The sequence below is a fragment of the Gasterosteus aculeatus genome, chromosome 7 (assembly GCF_964276395.1).
Source record: "Gasterosteus aculeatus chromosome 7, fGasAcu3.hap1.1, whole genome shotgun sequence".
Lineage (NCBI taxonomy): Eukaryota > Metazoa > Chordata > Actinopteri > Perciformes > Gasterosteidae > Gasterosteus > Gasterosteus aculeatus.
This window is the reverse complement of record NC_135694.1, coordinates 18,852,803-18,875,911: the sequence shown is the minus strand read 5'-3', so window position 1 is coordinate 18,875,911 and position 23,109 is coordinate 18,852,803. Positions and strand designations below refer to the sequence as shown.

The window sequence follows — 23,109 nt, the reverse complement described above, 5'->3', positions numbered from 1 at the left end:
TAGTTTTACTCACTTTGCTAAAGGGCACTCTGGGAATTTATGCACCTCAAGGTCCCACTCAGTCTCCTTTAGGTTCTTTCTCTCAGTATTGGCGTTCCTGAAGAGTCCCACAGGGTGGAAATATATCAACTGACTTTTTGTAATTCTCTGCTGCAATGATGGGCATCGCACAAGAGCCTGAAAGTCGAGCCCGGAGTTTCCTCAGGCGCACCATAACGGCACGCATTGGGGCTGTTTAGCTTGGATCTAACGGATGCAGTTTGAATATTAACACTTTCTATAAAAAAGTTCATTTAAATAGGTTAACATTGAAAATAGTCTAGCCTTTTTTTTTAAGCCTACACAACTAATAGGCATAGAAAACTTGTTTTTGTATAATTGTACACTGACATTTCTAATAATAATTTGCGAATTGTATGATCCTTAGTAGGTTGTCGTTTAAAGCATTAGAGCACTCCCAGAACATAACTATCAAATGACTCAATGCACAACCAAGTCTTATTTATTTTGCACCAAACTAAAATACATGGTGCAAAAGATAAATTCCCAGTTACAACATCAGTGACAGTGCATCTCTGTAAAATAATAATGCTCAAAAAAAGGAAGCAAAATTTCATCAATGCAACAAAAAAACACCAATTAATTAAGAAAAATAGCAAATGTCCAAACACAAACAACCTTACAAACAGACAAAGAGGGAAAGCAAGAAGGAAATAATACAGTAACTTGCAATATCGATTCATCTGGTACAGAAATATTGGTACGACCAACTTCCCAGCACCATTCATCCTCCCACACAATCGTTCAGTCCCACACACACACACATCCTCTCTTATGTTGCTGGTACACAATAACCAATTCAATAATTAATCCCATTAGCACAGCATTAATATCAATTACATGTAATAAATATAAAGGAAAGCACCTTTAAAGCTGAAATGTGTTTAATTGATCAACTGTCTGTGCAACACGTAAAAAAACAAAAAAACATCAGAAGACTAATATACCATAAAAACAGTTTTCAAATCTTAAAATCATTCCATACATTGCTCTAAATCAAGAATGAGTATATACACAGAAGTTGCAAGATGGGCTCATTGGAACCATATTAAATTCATTATTAAGTGTCTCTATCTGTGAATTTCAAAGCCATACAATGTTTTAAAAGCACATCTGCAGAAAGACAAATTCGGGAGAACCTTAAATCACAAGTGGCATCCCAACGGGGGACATAAAATGTCACTTTATCACATCAGATCCTATTTGTGAGAGCTGCATACGGCACTGGTCTGACAGGGCAGCAAAGATAACTAAAATACCCTTTTCACAAGCGAAAAAGGCGATGGACACATTAAACCACAAAGATGGATTGTTCTCCAAATCTACGTACAAAGACTCTCGTGCACTTGCTAACATTAAAAACATCTCCATAGCACACTTGGGATACCAAAATATTTTTTTTTTTAAAAAGGTTTTTACAGTTCATCTCCACAACACATTAGGATGCTAGAAATGGTCAGAGCGGCACAACAATGCGGATCATTTACAGTACGAGGAGAAAACCACACACATATTTCATAACCGTTTCTGTCGCCATCTGCGTTTACTAGTCCTACCGTTGGGTTACGGTCAGCTCTGCGACCGCTTTGAGTGTAAAAAAAAACTAAACAAAAACGTTATCAGAGGAATTGATGGAGACGTGCAGTTGAGACTGCGTCCAATAGAGACCACTGTGACAACAGCCTGCTCTGTGATCGCAAAGGTCACACGTACAGAAGCGTTTTCCTCTGGGCTTTTTTGGATCATCTACGCTCTCGGCAAATAGTGCAACAGCAAGAAAAAGATTAGTGCTTTTGTGTGGGAGAGCACTCGTGGGCTGAGTTTTAGACAAATTGTTTTGCGTGCAGTAAAGTTCAGAATAAATACACTATCGAAGGATTCAGTTTGTGAATTTTCATTTGCAACGTACAAATCTGTGTTTTCTCATAACGTTTATTTCACTGCGTTGCTATAAATATGGCTTTGACTCATTTATGGCTCCGTTTTCCCTTTGTTCCTATATAGCCAGGCACGGTTTCTTATCAAAAGTGAAATCAGGCAAGTATCTTTTTTTTGACTTTTCAGTGTGAGCTATCCTCAAACTATAGTCAGCAAATACTGGATACAAATGTTTTTCTCAAGGCCACAGATTTCTGTACATCTTAATGATGTAAAACTAGACGTCTACCATCTACTCCATCCATTCAAAGAAAAAAACTGTTTGGTTTGGGGAGAATATGGCATGATGAACAATTTTGCGTTGCTGTTTTTTCTACCGAAAACAACCAACCTGGACCGGTCTTTTGGTTTGTCAGTGGGGTTTTTTTTGGGAACTGGGTGACCCCCCCAGAGGACACTGCGTTAACGTATAAGCATATACCTCTTTATTTCCCTTCCGTTCTCTCCGCGCCATTTCGGCTAGCTCGTTTCCTTCGGGGTCCCGCTTTTCTTCGGGGTCCCAGTTTGTTTTGGCTGAGTCTTGGATGTGGTTGCAGAAGCAGAGGAGGACGTGGAGGAGGAAGACGATGAAGAGGATGAGCTCCAGCGGGTCTCGACGCCCGTGCTCGTCATCTTCAGCTTTCTGCGTTTTGCAAGCGGAGCATTGTCGACACTCTTCAGGAAGAAACCTTCTCTCTTACCGAGGTTGAAAGCCTGGCAGGGGGCGGAGGGGGGGCACATTGAGTTCATGCAATCGTGTATTTTCAGTACTCAGCCAAATGTTATACACGATGCTCCTACCTTGTAGGTGGCATTGACATAGGTGCGAACAGTAGGCCCGCTAGACTCTAGCACATCTGGAGTGCACAGAGGAGTGGTGGACATGGACGCTGCGCCCTGCAGCCAGCTGTTCTCTTTCAGATCCGACAGTTTGAGACGGGTCTCTGGGTCCACGGTCAGTAGGCCTTAAAAGAACCGCATGAAAACAGTCAAAAAAGGGGAAGCGGACAGAACAAAGAGAAAAATCCTTTCTCTGACTTCAGACGAGTGCTCTGCTCAGAGGGAGCTCACCAACCACACAGCAGGCAGAAAATCTACCAAACATGGACCAAGTCCCTTATGTAATGTTGCTAAAGCAAACTGAAAACTAAAACGTATCAATCACATACCTTTAACAAGCTCTTTGGCGTTCTCCGATACGCCCTTCCATGCCTCCCCATCCAATGAGAAATCACCCTCTTTAATCTTCTGCATGATGTCAGCAGCGTACGATGAGGTCATCCCCCGCTGCTCACTCTGAAATGGCACCTGGCCTGACAGCATGGTGTACTGATGAACCCCGGACACACACACACACACACACACACACACACAGAGTCATTAGTACTTCTATTAGTGCAACTTATTTGACCGAATCAGCGGTTGTAGGTCAAATTACCAAGATGACCCCAAGACTCCAGAGGTCGCAGGCTTTGTCGTAGCCTGCACTCTCAAAAAGTTCAGGTGCAGCGTACTGCAGCGTGAAGCAGGGAGTCTGCAGGGGGGCGCTGCCTGCTGGGCACAGGCGGGCAAATCCAAAATCTATTACTTTCAGCATGGAGTCCTCCGCCTCATCTGCAAACAGCACATTCTGCATGGGAAGAACACATTTTGTGATCACTTTTCATTAATTTTACTGAAGACTAGAGTAGCTAAATAGCACGAGTAAAAGAATATTACAACTATAAATAAGCTTTCCTGTGCCAATTTCCGTGCGCAGTGCAGCACATGTGGTGCAAAGCTAGCTGTATAGGGGGAACAGATGGGAGTTTCATAAAATAAAAAAAATAATAAAAAAGCCTCCCAAAATTTGTTGATATCTTGGGGAAAATTTGATTAGATGCCGGAGCAGACCAGCTATTTCCACATTGCCCATCTGACCACAATTCATCATTTGGTGGTTCCGTCAACAAGCGCAAGCCCAATACTTTTTGGAATTACGGAGTAATGTAGACAAACAATTTTAATTAAAACACTCTCCAACCAATCAAAGCCTTCAGGTTGGCATCAAATATAAAAGTTTATGTGATTACGACAGCCGTCTCAGTGAAACGTTTGAGCGTTACTAAAAGTTAATGGGTGATTCGTACCACTATCTGTCATTCACAGCTGCTCTGTACACCTTCCGTTAATTAAATCCCACTGCCATCGGAAGACGGGAGGATATGCATGTGATAAATCTGCAGCCTTCATTTTAAAAAGTGCGGCAGCGCACCAGAGACATTATGCACTGTTGTCCATTGTAATTCTATCGATCAAATCATGTGCAAAATGATGTTTGCAAAAAGAAAAAAAATAATAATAACATCCCTCCACATCACATGGATTGCTTATGTCTCTGTATTAAGCTGGTTTATGAGAGCCATCCAGGGAGAAAACAGAACACATACAGTTCACAGAGGAAAAACACAGAGAAGATTAAAACTTTGTTCTGTTCTCACTAATTCTCTCCGGGCCCATGATTCCACACACCATGGCTTCGTTCTAAGCACCTAAGCTCTCTGGAAAACATTTTAACTACTGATATGTAATTGCAATTTGAATATGATGCGATACAGTGGAATTACAGATGCAATGACTTTGGACTGATGATTTGTATTTGGAAAGCAAATCACACATACACGTGTGCACAGAGCTTTGTGCTATTGAGTCATCCGGTTACTCCTTTTTCAGAAAGAGAGACTGAACATTTGGTGGAATGAATCAAGTCATCAAAGCACAGCTCACTTCTGGTTTGAGGTCTCGGTGCACGACTCCGGCCTCATGCATGAAGCTGACCGCCGAGACCAGGCTCTGTAACAGCTGACTGGCCTCCGCCTCTCCAAAGAGTTTCTTCCTCTTAATCCTTTCCAGCAACTCCCCACCTCGCAGAAGCTCCATCACTAGATATGTGTGGTACTAACGGAGGAGAGGAAAAAAAAAAAAGAAAAGAGGTTTCAACATGGGTTCTGTACACTAAATTCATTTGTTTTTAACTGCACATGTCGTCCTGTGTGTGTGTGTCATTGGCTGTACCTGATCAGTGTACACTTCATGCAGCTTGACGATGTTTGGGTGAGTTTCACATTGCCGCAAAGCAGCAACCTCCCTCTGGGTGTTGGCCTCCATTCTAACGCAGAGAACACAATGTGCACATGTTAACGAGGACGTTCTGTGACTTGTGCTATCAGAGGGTACGGTGATACCGACGAGTACTCAAAGCTGAGATGGTGGAGCAGGATCTGTGAGTCATTTGTTCTCTTCATGATAAACATGGAATAGAAAATCAGAGAACAGTTCATTTGTGATTCACTTAGAAACGCAGCACAATTAAAAAGGTTTTGAATAAAGAGGCCTCTGATTCAATTCAATTTGGATTGGATTTAATTTGGCTCTCAAAAGCTCACAACAAGGAGTCACCGTATGTGCATACTGGGAATAACAGATCTTCAGATTTCAAATTGTTATGTTAAAGTGAAGCAGGCAAAGAAGTCAGTCAATTCCCGGTCGCACAAATATAACATTCTAACTTAAAGAATTGGAATCAGCCCGTGGTTTGTTTTTTTCTAAATATATTTGGCTTGAACATAAGAATGAAAGCAGAAAAAACAAGCTTCTCTTTGTTTTTGAAATTCAAAACAATGTGAATTCATTTCAATTTTGTATCCTCCAATTAAATATGAAAGAAACCAATAATACACAATTATTGCGGCGTCACATCTCACCTTCGGCTGACGATCTTGACGGCAAACTCGTTACCAGTTTGCTTATGTCGGCATTTTCTGCACACTGAGAAGCTACCCTCACCCAGGGGTGGCCCATGAAGGCACAGCTCATAGTGCTGAAAGAACTGGGACTCCTGAAAGAAGAGGTGGAATGAGTCACATCGAGCAGAGTGATTTTCCAGCAGAGTTAGAAGGACCTGACTTTGGTGTGCATTGACCAATTTGTGATACAACCTGAAGTCTATATTTAAGTACTTGAAAAGGGTTCGCTGAAGAAGAAAATGGACTTATAGGAGGGATGCACGGACACAGATATAACATTGTGCTAATCAGCATCACAACATCTACCTTTTATCTTCTATCCCTGCAATTATTTGATATAACAAGCTGTGATTCACATCAACACAGTAGTTTTAGATGCAGTGTAGGACGATAAATAAAGACTAGACAAGCTGACCTTGGACTTACCCTTCCTTAGCAAACAGTCCACCAGCGTATAATAAGTTATATTTCTTCAATATTGCAAAAGTAGAGTAAATAAACTTGGCAACAACAAGTGTATCTTCCTCTCTTCCTTCCCGTCTGTCCTGATTAGGAAACACTGCTTACAAAAACACTAATGGCTTCATGAAACATGAACTAGCGCTTTAAGCTCTGTACCTCTAGTATTGCACTACGTTGCACCGAGGCTGAAGCCGGACGATCATTGTGGGATTTAACAAAGTCTCCCATGACCGCATTCTTGTTGAACAGGATGGAAGGGGCAACAAAGGAGTAACCCTAAAATGAAAGGTAGGTAATATTAGGTGTGTGACACGGTAATAACAGTCTGCTTAGAGAGAGAGGGAGACGGAGAAAGAGAGAAATTACAAATGACTTAAAAAAAGCTTCAGCATACCCCAAACTCACAACGGTATCATTAGAAAAGGCACATTACACCACTATTGGATTTATAAGCACACACGTTTTTTAGTTGCAGTAATAGTATCGTATTATAATATATCAAGTGGATCCAGCGTCGATAAGGGCAACAGGTCGCGAGGCGGCGAGGCTGACCTGGAACAGGCGGTCGGTGCTCGGCGGTGTGCTCGCCGGAGAGTACACGGGATCCATCCCGGTGAATTCCTCAGCAAAGTTCCCGACATCGAGTTCGCTCTTCAGCTCGGGCCTGAAAGGACTCTGCACCTTCCTCTGTGCCAGGTCGGCCCAGTTCAGCCCCTGTGAGGAAGCACAGGGAGAGTTGTGGATGGATGAGAAGGAGGCGACCGGGGAAGGTGATGTGAAAAAGACGGGCAGTCGCGGACCTTGAAGAAGGCGTGTGTTTTGATGTCTTCGGACCCCCGTGGTCCGGAGCCCAGCCGCCGGTGAGGATCTTTCACCAGCAACTTCCTCAGCAGGTCCTGAGCAGTGGGTTCGATCATAGAGGGAAACGGGGGATCACACCGAAGAATACGTCTGGGAAAGGTGGGGGGAAAAAAATGGTCACGGAAATAAAATAGTGTCCGTCTCGTCGGCTTCTAAGAGCATACTGCAAAATCCCAGAGTAGACTTCATGTGGGATGTACAATAAGTCCAATTTGTGCTCGATGTCTGAGATAAAGGATATGGCCTGAGAATAAGGCACGCTGATCATTTGAATACATGTTTATGGATTTGGGAGTCACTCACTTTGACACCTCGCTCTGGGAGTTTCTCTCGCCCTCCAGAGTAAAAGGAGAAGCGCCTGTCAGAAGCTCAAACATCAAGATGCCGAGACTCCACCAATCTACCGACTGAGGGAGAAGAACATAAAAGGAAAGAACAGATGCGTAGTTATTCACCGTGGTTTTCTGTCAAACTGATTGCCTTGCATGATCACGAAAGTCAATCTTCTCTCTGATCTAAAGGTTGCCTCATGGCCTCTACAGTGACTTGAGATTATTTTGAACCTTGCACAGGAAAACCACAGCTATCCAAATCCAATACCGCATTTAGACTAGCATTTAATATCAAGAGCTACACTTCCAGTCCCAATGGAGCGATTGCTTTACAGCTCAACACACGGGAGAACTTGGAACATTTAACATGATCGAAATGAGGTGAACACTGAACATCTTCCATGCGGTCATAGATTTACCTTGCCGTGCCCCGATTTCCCCCGGATGATCTCAGGTGCCATGTACTCGATGGTGCCACAGAAAGAGTAGGTCCTTTCCTTCTGTAATGAGGACCAAGCAATAAAGATAAAGTGAGACCATTAATGAACACAGCGTTACGAATGCAACGACAGGTCTCGCATTGTCTGCCCACGCGTTAAGATGTTGGTATCGTGCTTACGTACCTCTTCCTCCAGAAACTCCTTGCTCAGCCCGAAATCGGTCAATACCACATGGCCTTCACTGTCCAGAAGAATGTTTTCCAATTTGATGTCTCTGTACACAATCCCCAGCTGAACAAAAGCACACCGCGAAAGGATCCACGGTAAGTGTGTGAACAGAGACGGCAGGCAGTACACAGCTTCACAAGTAAAGATGACAAAGATCACACATTCTCGACTGAATACTTCCATCGCCAGTCAGTAGTTATAATCCATAAACCTGTAAACGGGGCTTTACGTTGTTAAGCAGGAGGCAGCAACACTCACCTTGTGCAGGTGCTCCAGGGCCAGGATTATTTCTCCAATATAGATCCGCACCGCGTCCTCGGGGAAGTGATCCCGCTGGTACAGGTGGGTGAACATCTCCCCGCCGCTCACATAGTCTGTCCTCACACACACACATACACACACACAGCTTGAATAGACATCATAAAAACCGCCTTCACACAAAATGCCAACGGAGTAATCTGACAAACAGTAACAGGCAGGGATATAAAGACGACATTCATTCAGCCCTTTGAAGCTGAGGAAATGAGAGCGCTCCACATTTGGTTGAAGCAGGCCATCGCTCACCCAGGATGAGATGCAGCTTGCTCTGCGTCTGAAAGGCGTAGTGAAGCGTGACCAGGAAGGGGGACTGGCGGATGTGCTCCAGCACCTGCCTCTCGGTGCGAGTGTGTTCGGTCGTCTTTGCCTTTTGAACAATAGCTGCTTTCTTTAACACCTGCGGTAGTGATGAAAATGAACTTGACATCTCACCATGTGCAGGGCAAATATTCAAAAGGCTTTTTTTTTTTTAACAGGATCGGTGAATCATTTGCATAAAGATCATAGTGGGTTCAATAGTGGGTTCAATTTTAAAACATAGCCCAGTAATTTAAATGTGTGTCTAAGGAATTGTTTTGTACGAAAGTGTATTAGGGGGATAAAAACAAATTCTAACTTAGCCATGCAAATTAATATATTTATGAGAAAAAAACTCAGATATTCTCTGAGTAAAGTAGCAAGTTTACGAGAAAAAGATGAGGGGTCCAAAATCGTGGTAATGAAAACATTTTTCTGATATATGTCAGCACGATATAAACAGTCTCACCTTCATAGCATAAAGCTGGCCCACATCGTGACCCGTATTCTTCCGGACCAAAAACACCTTACCATAAGCTAGAAAAACACAAAGAAATATCTCATCAAGTTGTCTAAATTTCTTACAGCACACAAGTGAAACTGAATTAGAATGTGAGCAAATATTATCTTGCACAGAATTTATTCTGTGCTCTCTAATTATTCATTACGAATGAGCTCTAATAACAAAGACGTCTACACCTTATGGTCAACCTTCAGAAAAGCAAAGTACTCGCTTGAGAAATTTACACCTGCCAAACCAGGAAGGGAATGTTTCACTGCACATTTTAGTTCTCAGGTATATTTTCTCCTTACAGTCTATTATGAAAATAATATGATAAAATTATGAAATAATTACGCTTCATTTAGACACTCACCTCCGGTGCCCAAGACTTTAAGCAGCTCAAAGTTCTCCATACCGACCCTCTCAGTGTGACCTGTGAGGTTAGCTAGAAGCAGAAAAAAACAGTAAAATATATATATTTTAAATCTATACAGTATAGGTATGTATATTAGAACCATGAAAACACTGACATTTTGGTTTCCAAAGGATATAAAGACACATTTAAATAATATCTTAAAATATGCTTGAACCTAATATTGAAGAGAAGGCATATTTTAATTGTGGGCAAATCAATTTAGCCAACAGCGTAAAATTGACACTTATAAAAGGCAAAATAATTTTAATTTTAAGCTTCATACAGATACAGTGAAACCACACATCTATGGTGAATATGTATTCAACTATACAAGTGAAGGTTTTAAATATTTAGTAATTATTTGTTCACATAAATATAAAAATACATATAACAATATATAATATATGTTTTGACATATATACATTTATATAAGTCCTCGTATTGTATTGTATTTACTTTTGTTGCTGCTGCTGTTTTATTTGTCTGGAAAAAAAACTAAAATATATATATATATATATAATCTGTTCAATTCCAATACAGCCACACCTGATTCTACTTATTGAGGTACTGACTAACCAGTGTTGTGGCCATCACTATTATCTTGCAAGAGGACCAGCTGGATGGCAAAAACAGTACCAGTTGTGCCTCAAACCAAAAGAGTTTAACATAAAAGGTTCAATTCTGGTTTTACTGGCACAGGGATCCAGTGAGCGTTGCGTTGCTTCCAAAACAAAGCGTGTCTGCCAACTGGTTCAAATGTCACACAACAACCGAGGGGTGACATCAAATGACCTCCAAAAAGAACAGCAAGTGGCAGCTGGGGTGAAGTGCGCGACCAGGGCAGTTAGAAACAGGCTCCTACGGGTAGAACTGAAGTCGTGCAGCGCTGGAAAAAAAGCCCCTCGTCAATGAGAAGCAAAGAAGATTCAGACTGAGGTCTGCAACACACCATTACGATCGGACCACAGTAGTATGCCATCTTCCTCTGATGAGTCAAACCTTCAGCTTTGCGCAATACCCGGTAGTCTCGTGGTTAGACGGAGACCTGGAGAGGCCATTTGATGGGAAATCTGGGAGTGGTTCAGCAAGAGCCACTCCCAGATTGGGAATCTGGCAATTGCTTTCGTGTTCTGAGGAGTGTTTTTTACTCCACAGGACGATGCTCTACGCCACGGACAGGTGTGTCAAGGTGTGGATGAAGGACTCCCGGATCAGGAGCCTGTTATGGTCATCCCGATCTCAGACCTGAATTCCATAGAAAACCTCTGGAATGTTTGGGATGGTCAGAAGCCATCAAACAAAGCAGAGCTGTTAGAATTCTTGCTCCGGGAGTGGCATAAAGTCACCCAACAGCCAAGTGACTGATCTGTAGAAGATCAAAACTACTACTACATACTAGTAGATGGTAAAACCATAGAAACTGAATATTTCAGAGCTGTATGTTCATCCACACACAGCTATTTTTCATTCAAATTCATTAACCGTGTCCAAAAATCGATGCATTTAGAAGGTTTAATAAATGAAAGGATGGAATGAATGGCCGGTGCAGTGTGCAGGGCTTGTGCTTGCGCAGTGTACAAACAACACAAACACTTACCATTGGTGATCTGATGCTTGACGGTACAGGCCATTTCATTTGTTTTTGCATCGGAGTCATCACTACTATCGGATGTGTCCCCGGACATAATTTAAAAAAGAAAGAAAACACTCTCGCCTATGTAGACTGCTGCCAAGTGAACTTGGTGTTCAGATGTCCTAGATTGTGCGATATTCAATTTACACTTACACGCTGAGCAATGTAAAGCAACTATTGTGTCTGCAGTATAAGAGGTATTCGGGGATTACAGAGATGCGCGCAAAGCTGTGTGTCCTACACAATACCGCTGCTTCAACGTTGATCCCCATTCGGTTGACATCTTAGTGTTTCGCATTATTTATCTCATGTTATTGGCCGCTGTCGATCAGAAATCGCAGTCTCGTAGAAATGCAGGTTACAGCTGTTAACCAGCTGCTGTCCGCTTTATTTTAATATTAACGTTAGCACCGAGAAAGGCATTCAGTAACGTTACTGGTTTTGAGATACTGTGTTCATCTTAGTTAAGAGGAAGTTGACGTGGGTGACGTTAGCATAGGCTGCTTAACAGTTGTCATTTTCCACAATTTAGCTACCCTCGAGTAATAATAGCGTTAACGCGGATACGTAAATACACACGATGCTAGTTAGTTAGCACAATTGCTACGATAACAAGATACATTTCCTGGGCTAGCTGGATTGATAGTAGCAATTTGACAAACTAGCAGCTGGCTAACAAATTGTTGCTAGTGCTCGTCAAAGTTAATATTTAGTTAGCAGTGATCACGAGCCTGTTCGGATATCCGCTATTCAACCATGTCAGAAAAAAAGGCCGTTTCGGTTGTTTCTTATCCTCTTTGTCCTGACTAGAGCTTCGTTAATATTCGCCCAATACATAAAAAAAAATGTTGACAAATGTAAATGATTAGCGGTAAGCTAACTGCTATCACCAGGATGCTTTCGCCACAACCTGGGCGACGGTCCGTCACGTGACCCGCTCAGTGTGGGAGGAGCCAAGCAGCTCGAAACCTCGAGAACTGCTCAGACTCTTTAGATCATTTTTCTACGTTGGTACTTGTACATTCTTTCCATATAAATAATAGATCATATACAACAGCTGCACTAATTACAACATCAGTATCCAAATGGTTGAGAATGTGCGGGTGGGGCGATACGTTCACGTCGCAGTCATAAGCACGTTTTTGGGTTGTAGCTGACTTGCTCATTTAACGAGTATTGACACTTCAACCGTTTGTCCTGCAAAACGTTTCGTTTTTGACAAACAAGGCATTCATTCACCTTTGTTCATGCCTGCGGCACGTAACGCGTGTCCATCAATAGCGCGTTGACGTTTGTAAGAGTAAAGATTTACACATTATATTATGAAGAATCTTATTTCACTTTTCATTGGCTTTTAATGTAAGGTTTGAATCACATGGAATAAGACCTTACCATTAAATGTAGCTCTACCACTGTATTAAGTCAGTTAACATGGTTTGGTCTTTGAAGGAAAAAGACAAAGCTGACCTTTGAAAAATACATTCAGATGTTGTACAATTGATTGCCATTAAACCTTTTGAGAAAGTTTCTTCCACATCTACTGCGTGTGGTTGATAATTACAAACTTGTCTCATAACCCAATTTCGGTTGTCAGAAGTTAGAGGGAAAACCAGATGCAGCAAATCTAATGTGGCTATTCGACAACATGTTTATTTGAAGGTATCCGGAGCCATGTCGCTCAGCTATATTAACACACATGTGGATTTCCTTTCCAAAAACAGAAACTAAACCGCCACGGCGCCACTGTCACGGGGCAAAATTAACACAAAGTAGTGACAGCTAATAGCAGGGCTTTAGTACTCAAAGACAAGTCAAAAAAATAATAAAGACACATCATAAAGTGAAATAATTGGAACCCCAATATCTCAACCACTAACTGCTGGTTTAGAAAGGAAAAATCCACCCTAAAATGTCCGGTTTTTCACACGTTGTGGAAATACTCCAGCCAGGGATGTAGTCACATATTGCACAGCAGAACTCTACTTTCTACTTTCGGAGTGAGGAATCTCAAGCCTGTCAAAAACATTCACTTGGACTTCAGTAAATACAATGGAAAGTTTCAACGTGATCACCAGATCAGAACACTGTGGGAGGACCGTTGCGTCACGTAAACACACGCCACAGTATTCTTAGATACTTCAACTGGCACAAGAGCATTGCACTAAAGTTTACGTTTATTCTAGATTAGTAGTATAGCAGATTTCAAAACAATAACTTGGGTGCCTCGATTGCTGTCTGACATTTTAAACCCCTTTAGCAAAATACCCCCTTCCCTTATGGTATCAAGTAACTTTACCATTTGATTAAATCCATACTCTTACCAGCAAATTCAACACGCCCGATATTGGCTGTAAACAAATACCATCGTCACTTGGGCCCAAAACAGAAAAGCTAAACAATAAAAAGCAGAAATACAAAAATGATGCCTAGCATGCTTACAAGAGTCAGGACCAGAAGATTAACCAAACATGGTGCTTAAAGTTCAAAAAAGGACCAAAATAGTTCGTTCAAATGACCAATGTTGACAATTTCAGTTGTGATCTACATTACAGTCTTTATTTTTTTCTTTCCTTAAACCAATAGGAACATGTGATCTGAATCAGGGTGGATTTCCCCTTCAAACACGGCATGTGTTAGTGCACTAAAACTGTGCGGTTTCAGCATCTGTACACATTAATGCAATTGTTTTAAGAATTTTTTTATGGAGTCCTGAAGTTTTCCAGGAGAACATACAAGACGGTTTCTCAAATACAATGAAAAAGTTATGAAACTGATTTTAAAAAATAAAGAAACATACACATCAAGTCTCAGGGAGACTGACAATAATATTATTTTGAATTTGAAGGCAAAAAGGAGGCTGTAATAATCGAAGGGATTTTCACGTTTTTCCACTGTTGTCTTGGTCTCTTGGTTCTCATCAGCGAATGGCTATCAGTCCAATATCAATAAGTTTCTGGATCTTCTGGGCAATGACTGGATTCTTCAAGTGGCTGAGGATCAAGCAGCAAAAAAATAAAACACATTAGATTCTTCATGCAGAGAGACAGAAAGCAAGATTAAAGAATTGGTAAACATACTCGCTGAGCGCCTGAGGGTCCTTCTGCATCTGCTCCAGGATCATGCGCATGGCTGGGTCACTCATGATCTGCTGCACCTCAGGGTCAGACATGGCCCTCTGCTTCACTTCCTCCGGAGTGTCGTTCCTCGTGTTCTGACTGACCATACAGCGCTGAATGCCTTCTGTGGCTTCCTGGATTGGGAAAGAAAGACAAAAGAAAAAAAAACAGCAATTATGTATCAGACTTAATATTCCATCATCAAATACCATTCAAAAATGTCCCTTTGTTGCATAGATTTGTGTTCAACATGTATTTCGATTGTAGTTTGACGGAGCGAGCAGACGGGCCACAGAAGGACGAAGGGTCCTGCCTTCATTGAAACTCCAGAACTTTCCCACATACGTTTTTTTACTGAATTGAACTGATTGAAAGTAAAGTAAACTGTCAATCACAACAATTTAACTACATACTACACATAAGAATTAACTATCAATTCACATTACTTAATCGTTTGACGATGCGAGTGCTCAACGCCTCGGATCTCCTCCAGACTGTTTTTTCAGTGTTAAATACCTTTGAGGAGGAGTCCAGCTCCAGTGCCTTCTGGTACACATCCACAGCTTTAGTGAAGTCTTTCATGGCCTCCAAAGCAGCTCCTTTGCGTGTGTAGCCTTTTACTGTGGAAAGAGGAGTGTGAGGTGTAGAACCAAAACGATCTAGTCCTGAATCCAAGTTATGAAAAGGTTCTACTTGGTGCTTGTTTCTGGACTTCTCATATCTGGGAAATCAAGCAGTGTCTGGTCTGGGTGCACAACATCTATCATCAATGGGTTTTATCGAACCACACGTCAGCTGGACGAACCCAAAATAAAGAGATTACGCTGTTATTTCATAGAGGCAAAAAGGGCTTAAGGATGCCCATTTGTAAAAAGTATGAATTCATGTTGTTCGAGAAAATAGATGAAGAAAATCACTGTCTTCTTCACACTAGTTGAAATATGTGAATGCGCTCAGGTTCGCATTCACTATTCCTGGCTTTGCATTCACTTTATATGGAAGCCAGTCGCACAAAGATTTGCTACTCGTTTAGTGCGAACGCGTAGCAAACACGCTTGATTAAATTTCAAGCCAAATGCGTTTAAAAATGGTAGTACCAAAACCACGTGATACTTACTGAAGGAGGGCTCCAGTCGGATGCACTCTTCACAATCCTGACAAATGAAAAAGGGTTTTTTTGTCAGGTTAGAATGTCATTAAGGAACTAACGAAGACGCTCGCTAAGGAAGCACTGTACCTTTAGGGCAAGTTGAAACTCCAACAGCTTTGTGTAGCAGGCGGCTCTGTTACTGAAAAGTTTGGCATCCTTGGGGTTTCTCTTGATGGCCTCCGAGTAATGTTTCATGGCTAAGGGATAGTCGCCTGGAGGAGGAAAAACAGTGGTTCCCCTTTATTCCAGGTCTTGAACAAAGAATGAAATGACAATGAACTATGAATTTGAGTTACAACTATTGCGCCTGTGTGCGCGCCCACACACACCCCTACCTTTCTGGAAGGCGTCGTTGCCCTTGGTTTTCGCTTCCAGGGCTAAGTCGGGGTTGATGTATGCTAGTTTCTCCTGCTCTTTCAATATCTTCTCTGCCTGCAGAGCAAATTCAAGTTTAGAAAAAGAATGAATCAAGAGTGCACTTATGTTCACATACTCTGTCCAGTAGCCCTCTTTAAATAGTTTGGATAAATTGGAATCCAAAAGCTTCATTGGGTGGGAAATTTGCTTGCACTGCACCTGTTGACACCTCTTCAGGACGTCGGGTGTGCGATGCTCCGACAAACTCTTGTTCAAATACTGAATAGCTTCTTTATATTTCTCCTGCTTGAAGTACGAGTTTCCAATCCTAGCCAAGGCCCTGTACAAAGAAAAGGAGAAGATAAACATATCAAATGGCAAGACAGGATATGGTTCTTTTCTCAACTACACTTTAAAGAAAACATCGTTGACCATTATGAAACCACTAACAAGAACCAGTCACAACTACCGTTGTAACTCATGTTCTTTGGTCAGATGGGAGTGATAAGTAATAGGGCAACACGGTCACCTAATGGTTCTTGTACAATACATTTTCTCTGGTGATAAACTGGTTAGATGTACGTTGTTTCACATCCAGATGAGAAAACATTTTTTATATATATATATATATATGCTACAGGAGCAACAAACCACCACTTCATCCTCTAGGTCAGAGAGCAGAGTAGTTATATTCACTCCAGTAAAGACAGAAATCAAGATAATAAACCAAAACAGGCCAATACTTCTGGACTCACTTAGCGATTTGTCTGTAGTCTTCCCGGTTCTCTCTGCCAACATCGATGGCCTTCTCACACAGCTCTCGGCACTTCTCGAAATCTCCCATCTCAAAGTACACAGCTGGAGGGATGGAAAAAATGAAAACATGATTAACACTCACAGCCTAAACTAAAGGTTATATTTGGATCAATTTTCATTGCATTTGTAAACACTGGAGCTGTCAAAGATAACGCGTTTATCCATGAGATTATTGTAGGCGAGATTGAAGTGCTATATTATTTTAACGTGACTTTATTTACTTCCGGTATCCATTGACCCCTGAAACGAAACCGCTGCATGCTGTGGTCAGTTAGACCGGAGGGAGAGAGATGGCAGTCGAAAAAGTTAAAAAGAAAAAAAAAAAAAAGAAGAAACTGAGGCGCGACACAGAGCGGAGAACTGTGCAGAGTAAGCTGTCCACGTGTCGAACAGAAGGGGGATGAAAGGCAAACAGACCACTTTAGGACCCGGAGTGCCCAGAGCAGGTTAGTAGCTGCTAGGCTACTTCCATCTCAACATCTACCCTGCACAGCACAGTCTGCAGAGGACCACCACTGTGTGCCTAAAAGGCAGTGGTTTGGAAAACGGCCTGGCTAAATGTCGGCTGTCAAATGATGGAGTTGAGAGCACAGCAAAGTGCACGAGGACAGCAGAAAGAGTCACTAGTTCAACATGTTCCACGTGGTGGAATTCTGCCGTGGAGAAGATCAAATGTGTGTAGTTTCATGTTAAGATAAAATACACGCTTGCTGAAGTGATTAGTAAACTAACTTTTTAATCTAGATTAATGAATTTCAAAATGTGAGATCAATTAGTAATTTTTTGTAATCTATTGACAGCCTTAGTAAACACACTTGTCACTGGATGTACCTGCTTGATTAGATATGTAGGTCATGTTGGTGGGGTCATGTTTGATTGCTTCTTCGTAATGCTTCAGCGCTGCATCAAAGTTCTTATTCTTATATGCGTCATTCCCAAGTTCCTTTTCTTTCAAGGCCTATAAGAAAATGGAAAACAAGAGGATTAATAAAACTCATAACACAGAGAAGGCACAAAATTACTTTACAAGATTGATGATTCAGTTAATTGCCTTTTTGTTTTTCTTTACCTTTCTCTTGTTTTCGGGAAGGTCTTCCTCTTTAGGAGGAGGCGGCTGGGTCTCTTTGGGTTTGGGGGGAGGAGGGGGAGTAGGCTCCTCTTCTTCCTCCATCTCAGAGAGGTTCAGCCCCAGCAGCACAGAGAGAGTGGTCATCACTCTGGGATCCTGCAGCTTCCTACAGAACAGTCAGGCCAACAAATGCATTTCTAATACAATACCAATCAGGATTAATGCACGTTTTTTAAATTAACTTGAGATATTGATTGATTTTTATATTTGTTGTATTACATTGTCGAATGATGATGAAAATTATAAAAAAGGGAACAGCAAATTGTATGTATTGTTGTACATTTATCAAGCTATAACTCTGTGCAATCCTATAACTTACCTATAGCTTTCTGTGCAATCTTATTCAAAATAAACATATTTTGGATTATCTGCCTCAAACAATTTGCAGACTTAAATCAAAAAAATGTTGTTAAATGCACATACGTGCCAAGCTCCGACGGTTTGTTCCTGAGCTGCTCCAGCAGTTCTCTGTAGCTGGAATCTGACAGTAGCTCCCGGGTCCGAGAATCATTCTCCAGCTTCTGATACAAGTTGGGCATGGCAAAGGGGTTCATCATTGACTTCTCTGGTGAAACAGAAAGAAAAAAAAGTTCATTACTATAACTTGTATGGTCACACAGAAACACATCTTGCACTGGTCTAGGATTAACTTCAGCAGAACGTTCTCCTTGCAACCCACACTACTTGCATCCTGAATTAATAATAACACTCAAAACCCAAGTGGGCTACCTACTCTCTTTGAAAACTTGAGCACTGATGATGATTTCACTTCAGTGGTCCCCATCAACAGTCGTATCTAAACTCTCTTTACATGTAGGTGGCAAAAGTGACATACTATTTTCAATGTTTTTTTCTCTAGAATGAAAGGCATGACAAATGTAAGAGTTTTTACCAGCAAGCCGGGCCTCAATGTTCTGCAAACCCTCTTTTAGCTGCTGATTAGCAGGCTCTTGCCTGAGGCCTTCTTGGTAAGTTCCTTTAGCATCCTCCAATTTGCCAAGGAATTCCAATGCTGCAGCTTTACGGGAGTAACCCTAGTTGATAAAAACAACAATGTTGTAAATGGCCTTCAAATTGTAATTCAAACATATATTGTCCACAGAATAATGACAGAGCAAATGACGTCTTACCTTTCCCCAGTTAGGCTTGATCTTGATGGTCTCACAGGCATCCTTGAGAGCACTCTCATAGTTGCCTTTCTTAGCGTAGGCAGCAGAGCGGTTACTGAACAGGACATGGTTTGAGGGGTCAAGAGTCAAAGCTTCGGTGTAGCATCGTACAGCCTCATCAATATTTCCTGCACTCAGTGCCTTGTTGCCTTGGTCTTTCAATGCTGAAACCTGGAAGAGTGGAAGATAAATCAAACTAAGCATCAACTTCACGAGAATATGGCAGAATATTTATACAAAGAAGCCCTCTATACCATTGTCCCAGGAAAAAAACCTGTTGAGTGGCATTACTTTCTTTCCACAGCTAACAGACTTGATTTAAATCATCAGATGTAACATATTTGAAGACATAATGTACAACATAGCAATCCCCTGTGGTTCTGTGGGCTAGGATTTACTAGGTATACTGTGGAGAAAATTTTCAGTAAAGTGCAAAGCAAGGGGAGACATAAAAAATGTTTCTAAATAAACTCAGTCGAATTATCAAATCTGTACAATACATATTTCACAAACTGTGGCACTATTCAAAATTATTAGCAGAATAAGGCATTGTTCAGTGAGGTCTAATCATCATTGATTGTGGTGCTTTCTTTTGAAATACTCATTTGTGCATCCAGAAGACGTAATGTCAAAAATAAGTCAGGAAGCATGTTATTCGGTACAAGAGTAAAGATGGAGAAATACACTTTAATCACTGTCATTTTTTTCTCCAAATAAATTATGCCGATAATTTAAAATATATTTTAAAACAGAGTAACAGCATCAAAATGAACGGATCACCAGAAGTATATGAACCGCACAGTTACAGAACCGTCAAGAAGACGCAGCAGGTGACAAACTGCGGCCGTAGCCATGACAGCGGGGCCGTGTGCATCTAGAATGATCCTCCGGTCTGAGTGAGGCTGCTCAGACCAACGCTGAAGCAGATCCAAAAATACTCCTGCAGCATGTGCTACAGACGCGCTGTCGCAGTTTAGCCGTCGGTCCTGTGCCCCAACATTTGAACAAAAGGCGTTCACGGGAGAGCTTAATGCACGGCTTACATTTGTCCCTCGTTTAATTCAACGTTCACGTTGGCTGTAACGCAGTTTAACGCTCGTAGCCGTGAGGGTAACGTCACGTTAACGTCAGTAGTATCTTAACGTTAGTTAGCTTAACGTTAACACAAGAATATCTTGCCGGGTATTGGAAAGGGGGGTTAGCGAAGTGCCGTGTTGTATCGAGTCACAGGCTCGAAGTGCCAGGGCCAAACCTGCTGTGGCATTTTCAATGATAAAGCAGCTGTGGTCATTTGTTAAGTCATGAGCGCTAGCTTAACAGTTAACGTTAGCTAACCTTGACTTGTGCATTTATTAATTAGCCACAACCGCTATTAGTTAGCATAACGTTAGAGAAGTTTGTACAGTTCGGAATCCAGCTTAAGCCCATTGTAAATTCGTCATTCAAAATATACGCCTTGAACTCATTCAGACAACATCGGCTAAACAGCTACAGCACATTAACGTTACTGCCAGATTGACGCGAAGCTAACAAGCTAGTCAGCTCTCCGACGTTAGCAAACAGTGAAGTTAAGGTGTAAAGCGGTGATTTACTACACTTTCAACGTTAGTATTTCATTGGAGACACGCATAACAATAGCGAATCCTCAATAATTCAAGATAAATTAAGTTTTCTAAATAATTACGAAGACGGTTGCATGACACTCACTTTCTCCATGGTGCAAGCATGAGGTTCCTTCCAGAAACTACTGCGGACAAGCGCCTCCCCCTGAACAACACGCAAGTTGCCAGGTTGGGATGTACAAATTCCGCAAAACAGCCCCACTATTTACGTCTCACAGGATGTTCCGAGGGACATGTTATATATATAGGCCGCAAATGGAAACTTCGAGAAGATGACGGAGTAAAACCAGGATGTGTTAACGTCACACAAGATGAAAGCCTTGCCCTCTGTTAACTGTTTAGAGATGGGCAATTGCAAATGCTTTGAGTTTGTTGTACGGCTTGGAATGAGAAGGCAAAACCCAATATCTCTAATGTGAATAATTTATGTTTTTAACTTTTGAAATGTGTTAGTCTACCTAAAATGGTAACATGGTAATAGCTAGAAATGTGCATGGATTTTTAAGGAAATCTGTAAGGTCATATCATCATAAAAGACACGTGTTATCAATATATAATACAAAATGCAATATTTTATACCTCTCTGCCCCCGATCTTACTCCCAAGTCATTATAACTACAGGGTGCTACACATCAGTCCATTTGCTTTGTCAAAGTGCAATCTCATTTTAGCAGACATTGTAAGAACTGCTATAATTTTATTTATTCATGTTTTACTGAAGAACATGAGTTGTGCTTCAGCAGTCGTTGCTCAGTGAACTGTTTTTGACTCCAGTGCAGAAATGAAAGAGATTCAGAGGATTCGGGAAGCAGCTTAAATATTGAGTTGTTTCTCACCTGCAATAACATCCAATACAACACAGAACTTGTTTGAAGATTGATCATTTCTCAGAGAAAAAAGGATGTTATGGAGGCCATCCTGAATAGACCATTTATGCCGCTGTTGCCATGGAATCACGAGCAATGATACACAAGACTAAGAAGCCATATGTCAATATCAAACACGGTCATATTGTAATATATTTATCCTTTAATATAATATATTTATTACATGATATTTATATTGTATATTTATAATAGTTGTGGTAGTTCTGAATATTGCTATATAGAGCATGCCTTGTCTTTCCATATGGACTCTCCAAAAAGATGTCCCCCATCTGTATCTACTGTTCATCCCCTGATCTCAGCACCACCGTAAAGAGGCAAGTGAGGTCTACTGACGATAAGAGCATTGCAGCATTATGGACCACGTCAAATGAGATTGAGGTCACAACATGAGGCTGTGGCTAGGACGATCCTATCATGGATGAGGGAGACTTACTGACACATGGGGCTGGAAACAGGACTAAAAAGTCAAATAGAAGCCCAAATGATTCATTCTTCTTTTTCATTTTAGTATGTGTATTATAATACCTCTAGTTAAGGTAATGCAACTAGTTGTCTATTTGGGGTTAGTAGTACACTGTTCCATGTAAGCAGGGAGGAATAGACCTAAGATCTGAATTTTCAACTGCTTCTTCAAAGTCTAAACTATCACTTATTGTATTGAAAAAGAAAATTGAAGTTGTGTTATATTTATAGTCTTATAACAAGCAATGTGGTGTTAATTTTGCATACCAGCAAAACAGTAATCTGAAGGAAAAAAATTGGCAACCAGATTTTTTTTACTAATCCTAATAAAAGTGCCAAATAGTTAAAGTGTGTGAGTTGTTGGATAGACCACCTGTCCATACAAAGACATCGGTGACATGTGCCTATAATGTTGTGCTTTTTTGTCTGTATTCAGTCAGTATTCTCAAAATGCACCACAAACAAGCGCTGCGATTCACACAAATAGATTGCCGGTACATTTAACTGAAGCAGGACCTCCGAGCTCGCTCGGGGTCCCTGAAGGCGTCACGCGTCCCGCGGTTTTGCGCGTTCTGCTTTTCAAAGTGCTGAACGACAAACTAACGTTACATCTCTTTATAAAAGTATAAGGGTCGCGACTTTTGTTTTTGCCAACAAAACGAGTGAGTCATTTTGTAGTGTGTTCATAGAACTGGTGACTGTATATTAACTTGTATAACAGCTGTAACATTTCCTGTTAGAGACCTCAGCTAACATATTGTTACAGTGTTAGCTAGCGTTAGATTGTTAACAGTGTGCTACACTCGCTAACGTAACGCTACTTTACCCTAAATAGACTAAAAGACATCAACATTCAAACTGGCTTAACTTGTCAAGGTATTTCCATCTGAGTGGGTGACCAACACTTCCCAAAGTGTTTTCCATATTTATTTGATGAGCTTTGATGATTTTTTTCCCCCAAGCACCACAATGAGGAGACAAGAAAACCAGCCAGCCAGACCAACAGCAGGTTAGTAAGAGACATATTTCACAATCCCATAACAAGTAACGGTGTGTTCTACTTGTTGTAGTATTTGTATGACAATATAAGCCCATTGAGGTACATTTTGATTAGTTTGACCATGTTCCAACCATCCTCAAATCTGAAACAT

General features: G+C 41.3%; 2 protein-coding genes across 2 annotated transcripts; both read right to left on the bottom strand.

The window, feature by feature from the left end:
- Positions 1-486: 486 nt before the first annotated feature.
- rps6ka4 (ribosomal protein S6 kinase, polypeptide 4) lies at positions 487-12,211 on the bottom strand. Its single transcript, XM_040181873.2, has 18 exons — positions 11,215-12,211; positions 9,576-9,647; positions 9,170-9,237; positions 8,650-8,800; positions 8,344-8,459; positions 8,041-8,148; positions 7,837-7,917; positions 7,389-7,492; positions 7,025-7,175; positions 6,777-6,938; positions 6,381-6,500; positions 5,721-5,854; positions 5,032-5,125; positions 4,744-4,914; positions 3,416-3,607; positions 3,147-3,306; positions 2,779-2,942; positions 487-2,691 (listed from the first exon to the last, which is right to left on the bottom strand). The coding sequence occupies exons 1-18, from the start codon at positions 11,300-11,302 to the stop codon at positions 2,458-2,460; spliced, it is 2,370 nt and encodes a 789-aa protein (XP_040037807.2). The 5' UTR covers positions 11,303-12,211; the 3' UTR covers positions 487-2,457.
- Positions 12,212-13,784: 1,573 nt separating this feature from the next.
- On the bottom strand, positions 13,785-20,947 carry stip1 (stress-induced phosphoprotein 1). The gene is made up of 14 exons (XM_040181969.2): positions 20,695-20,947; positions 18,949-19,158; positions 18,711-18,852; positions 18,242-18,383; positions 17,759-17,924; positions 17,521-17,647; positions 16,629-16,731; positions 16,093-16,213; positions 15,852-15,948; positions 15,604-15,728; positions 15,484-15,520; positions 14,883-14,986; positions 14,328-14,500; positions 13,785-14,240 (listed from the first exon to the last, which is right to left on the bottom strand). The coding sequence occupies exons 1-14, from the start codon at positions 20,701-20,703 to the stop codon at positions 14,168-14,170; spliced, it is 1,629 nt and encodes a 542-aa protein (XP_040037903.2). The 5' UTR covers positions 20,704-20,947; the 3' UTR covers positions 13,785-14,167.
- Between the last annotated feature and the right edge of the window lie 2,162 nt (positions 20,948-23,109).

Bases quoted from the DNA above. Each gene is read 5' to 3' on its own strand.
- stip1 (XM_040181969.2), bottom strand. The intron at 16,214-16,628 runs GTGAGTCCAGAA...TTCTTTGTACAG, and splicing joins GACTACAGACAAATCGCTAA to GGCCTTGGCTAGGATTGGAA. The intron at 15,729-15,851 runs GTAGGGGTGTGT...TTCCTCCTCCAG, and splicing joins CAACGACGCCTTCCAGAAAG to GCGACTATCCCTTAGCCATG.
- rps6ka4 (XM_040181873.2), bottom strand. From the start codon at position 11,302: ATGTCCGGGGACACATCCGATAGTAGTGATGACTCCGATGCAAAAACA. The intron at 9,648-11,214 runs GTAAGTGTTTGT...TTCTGCTTCTAG, and splicing joins CAAGCATCAGATCACCAATG to CTAACCTCACAGGTCACACT. The intron at 6,501-6,776 runs GTCAGCCTCGCC...CTTTCATTTTAG, and splicing joins GCACCGACCGCCTGTTCCAG to GGTTACTCCTTTGTTGCCCC.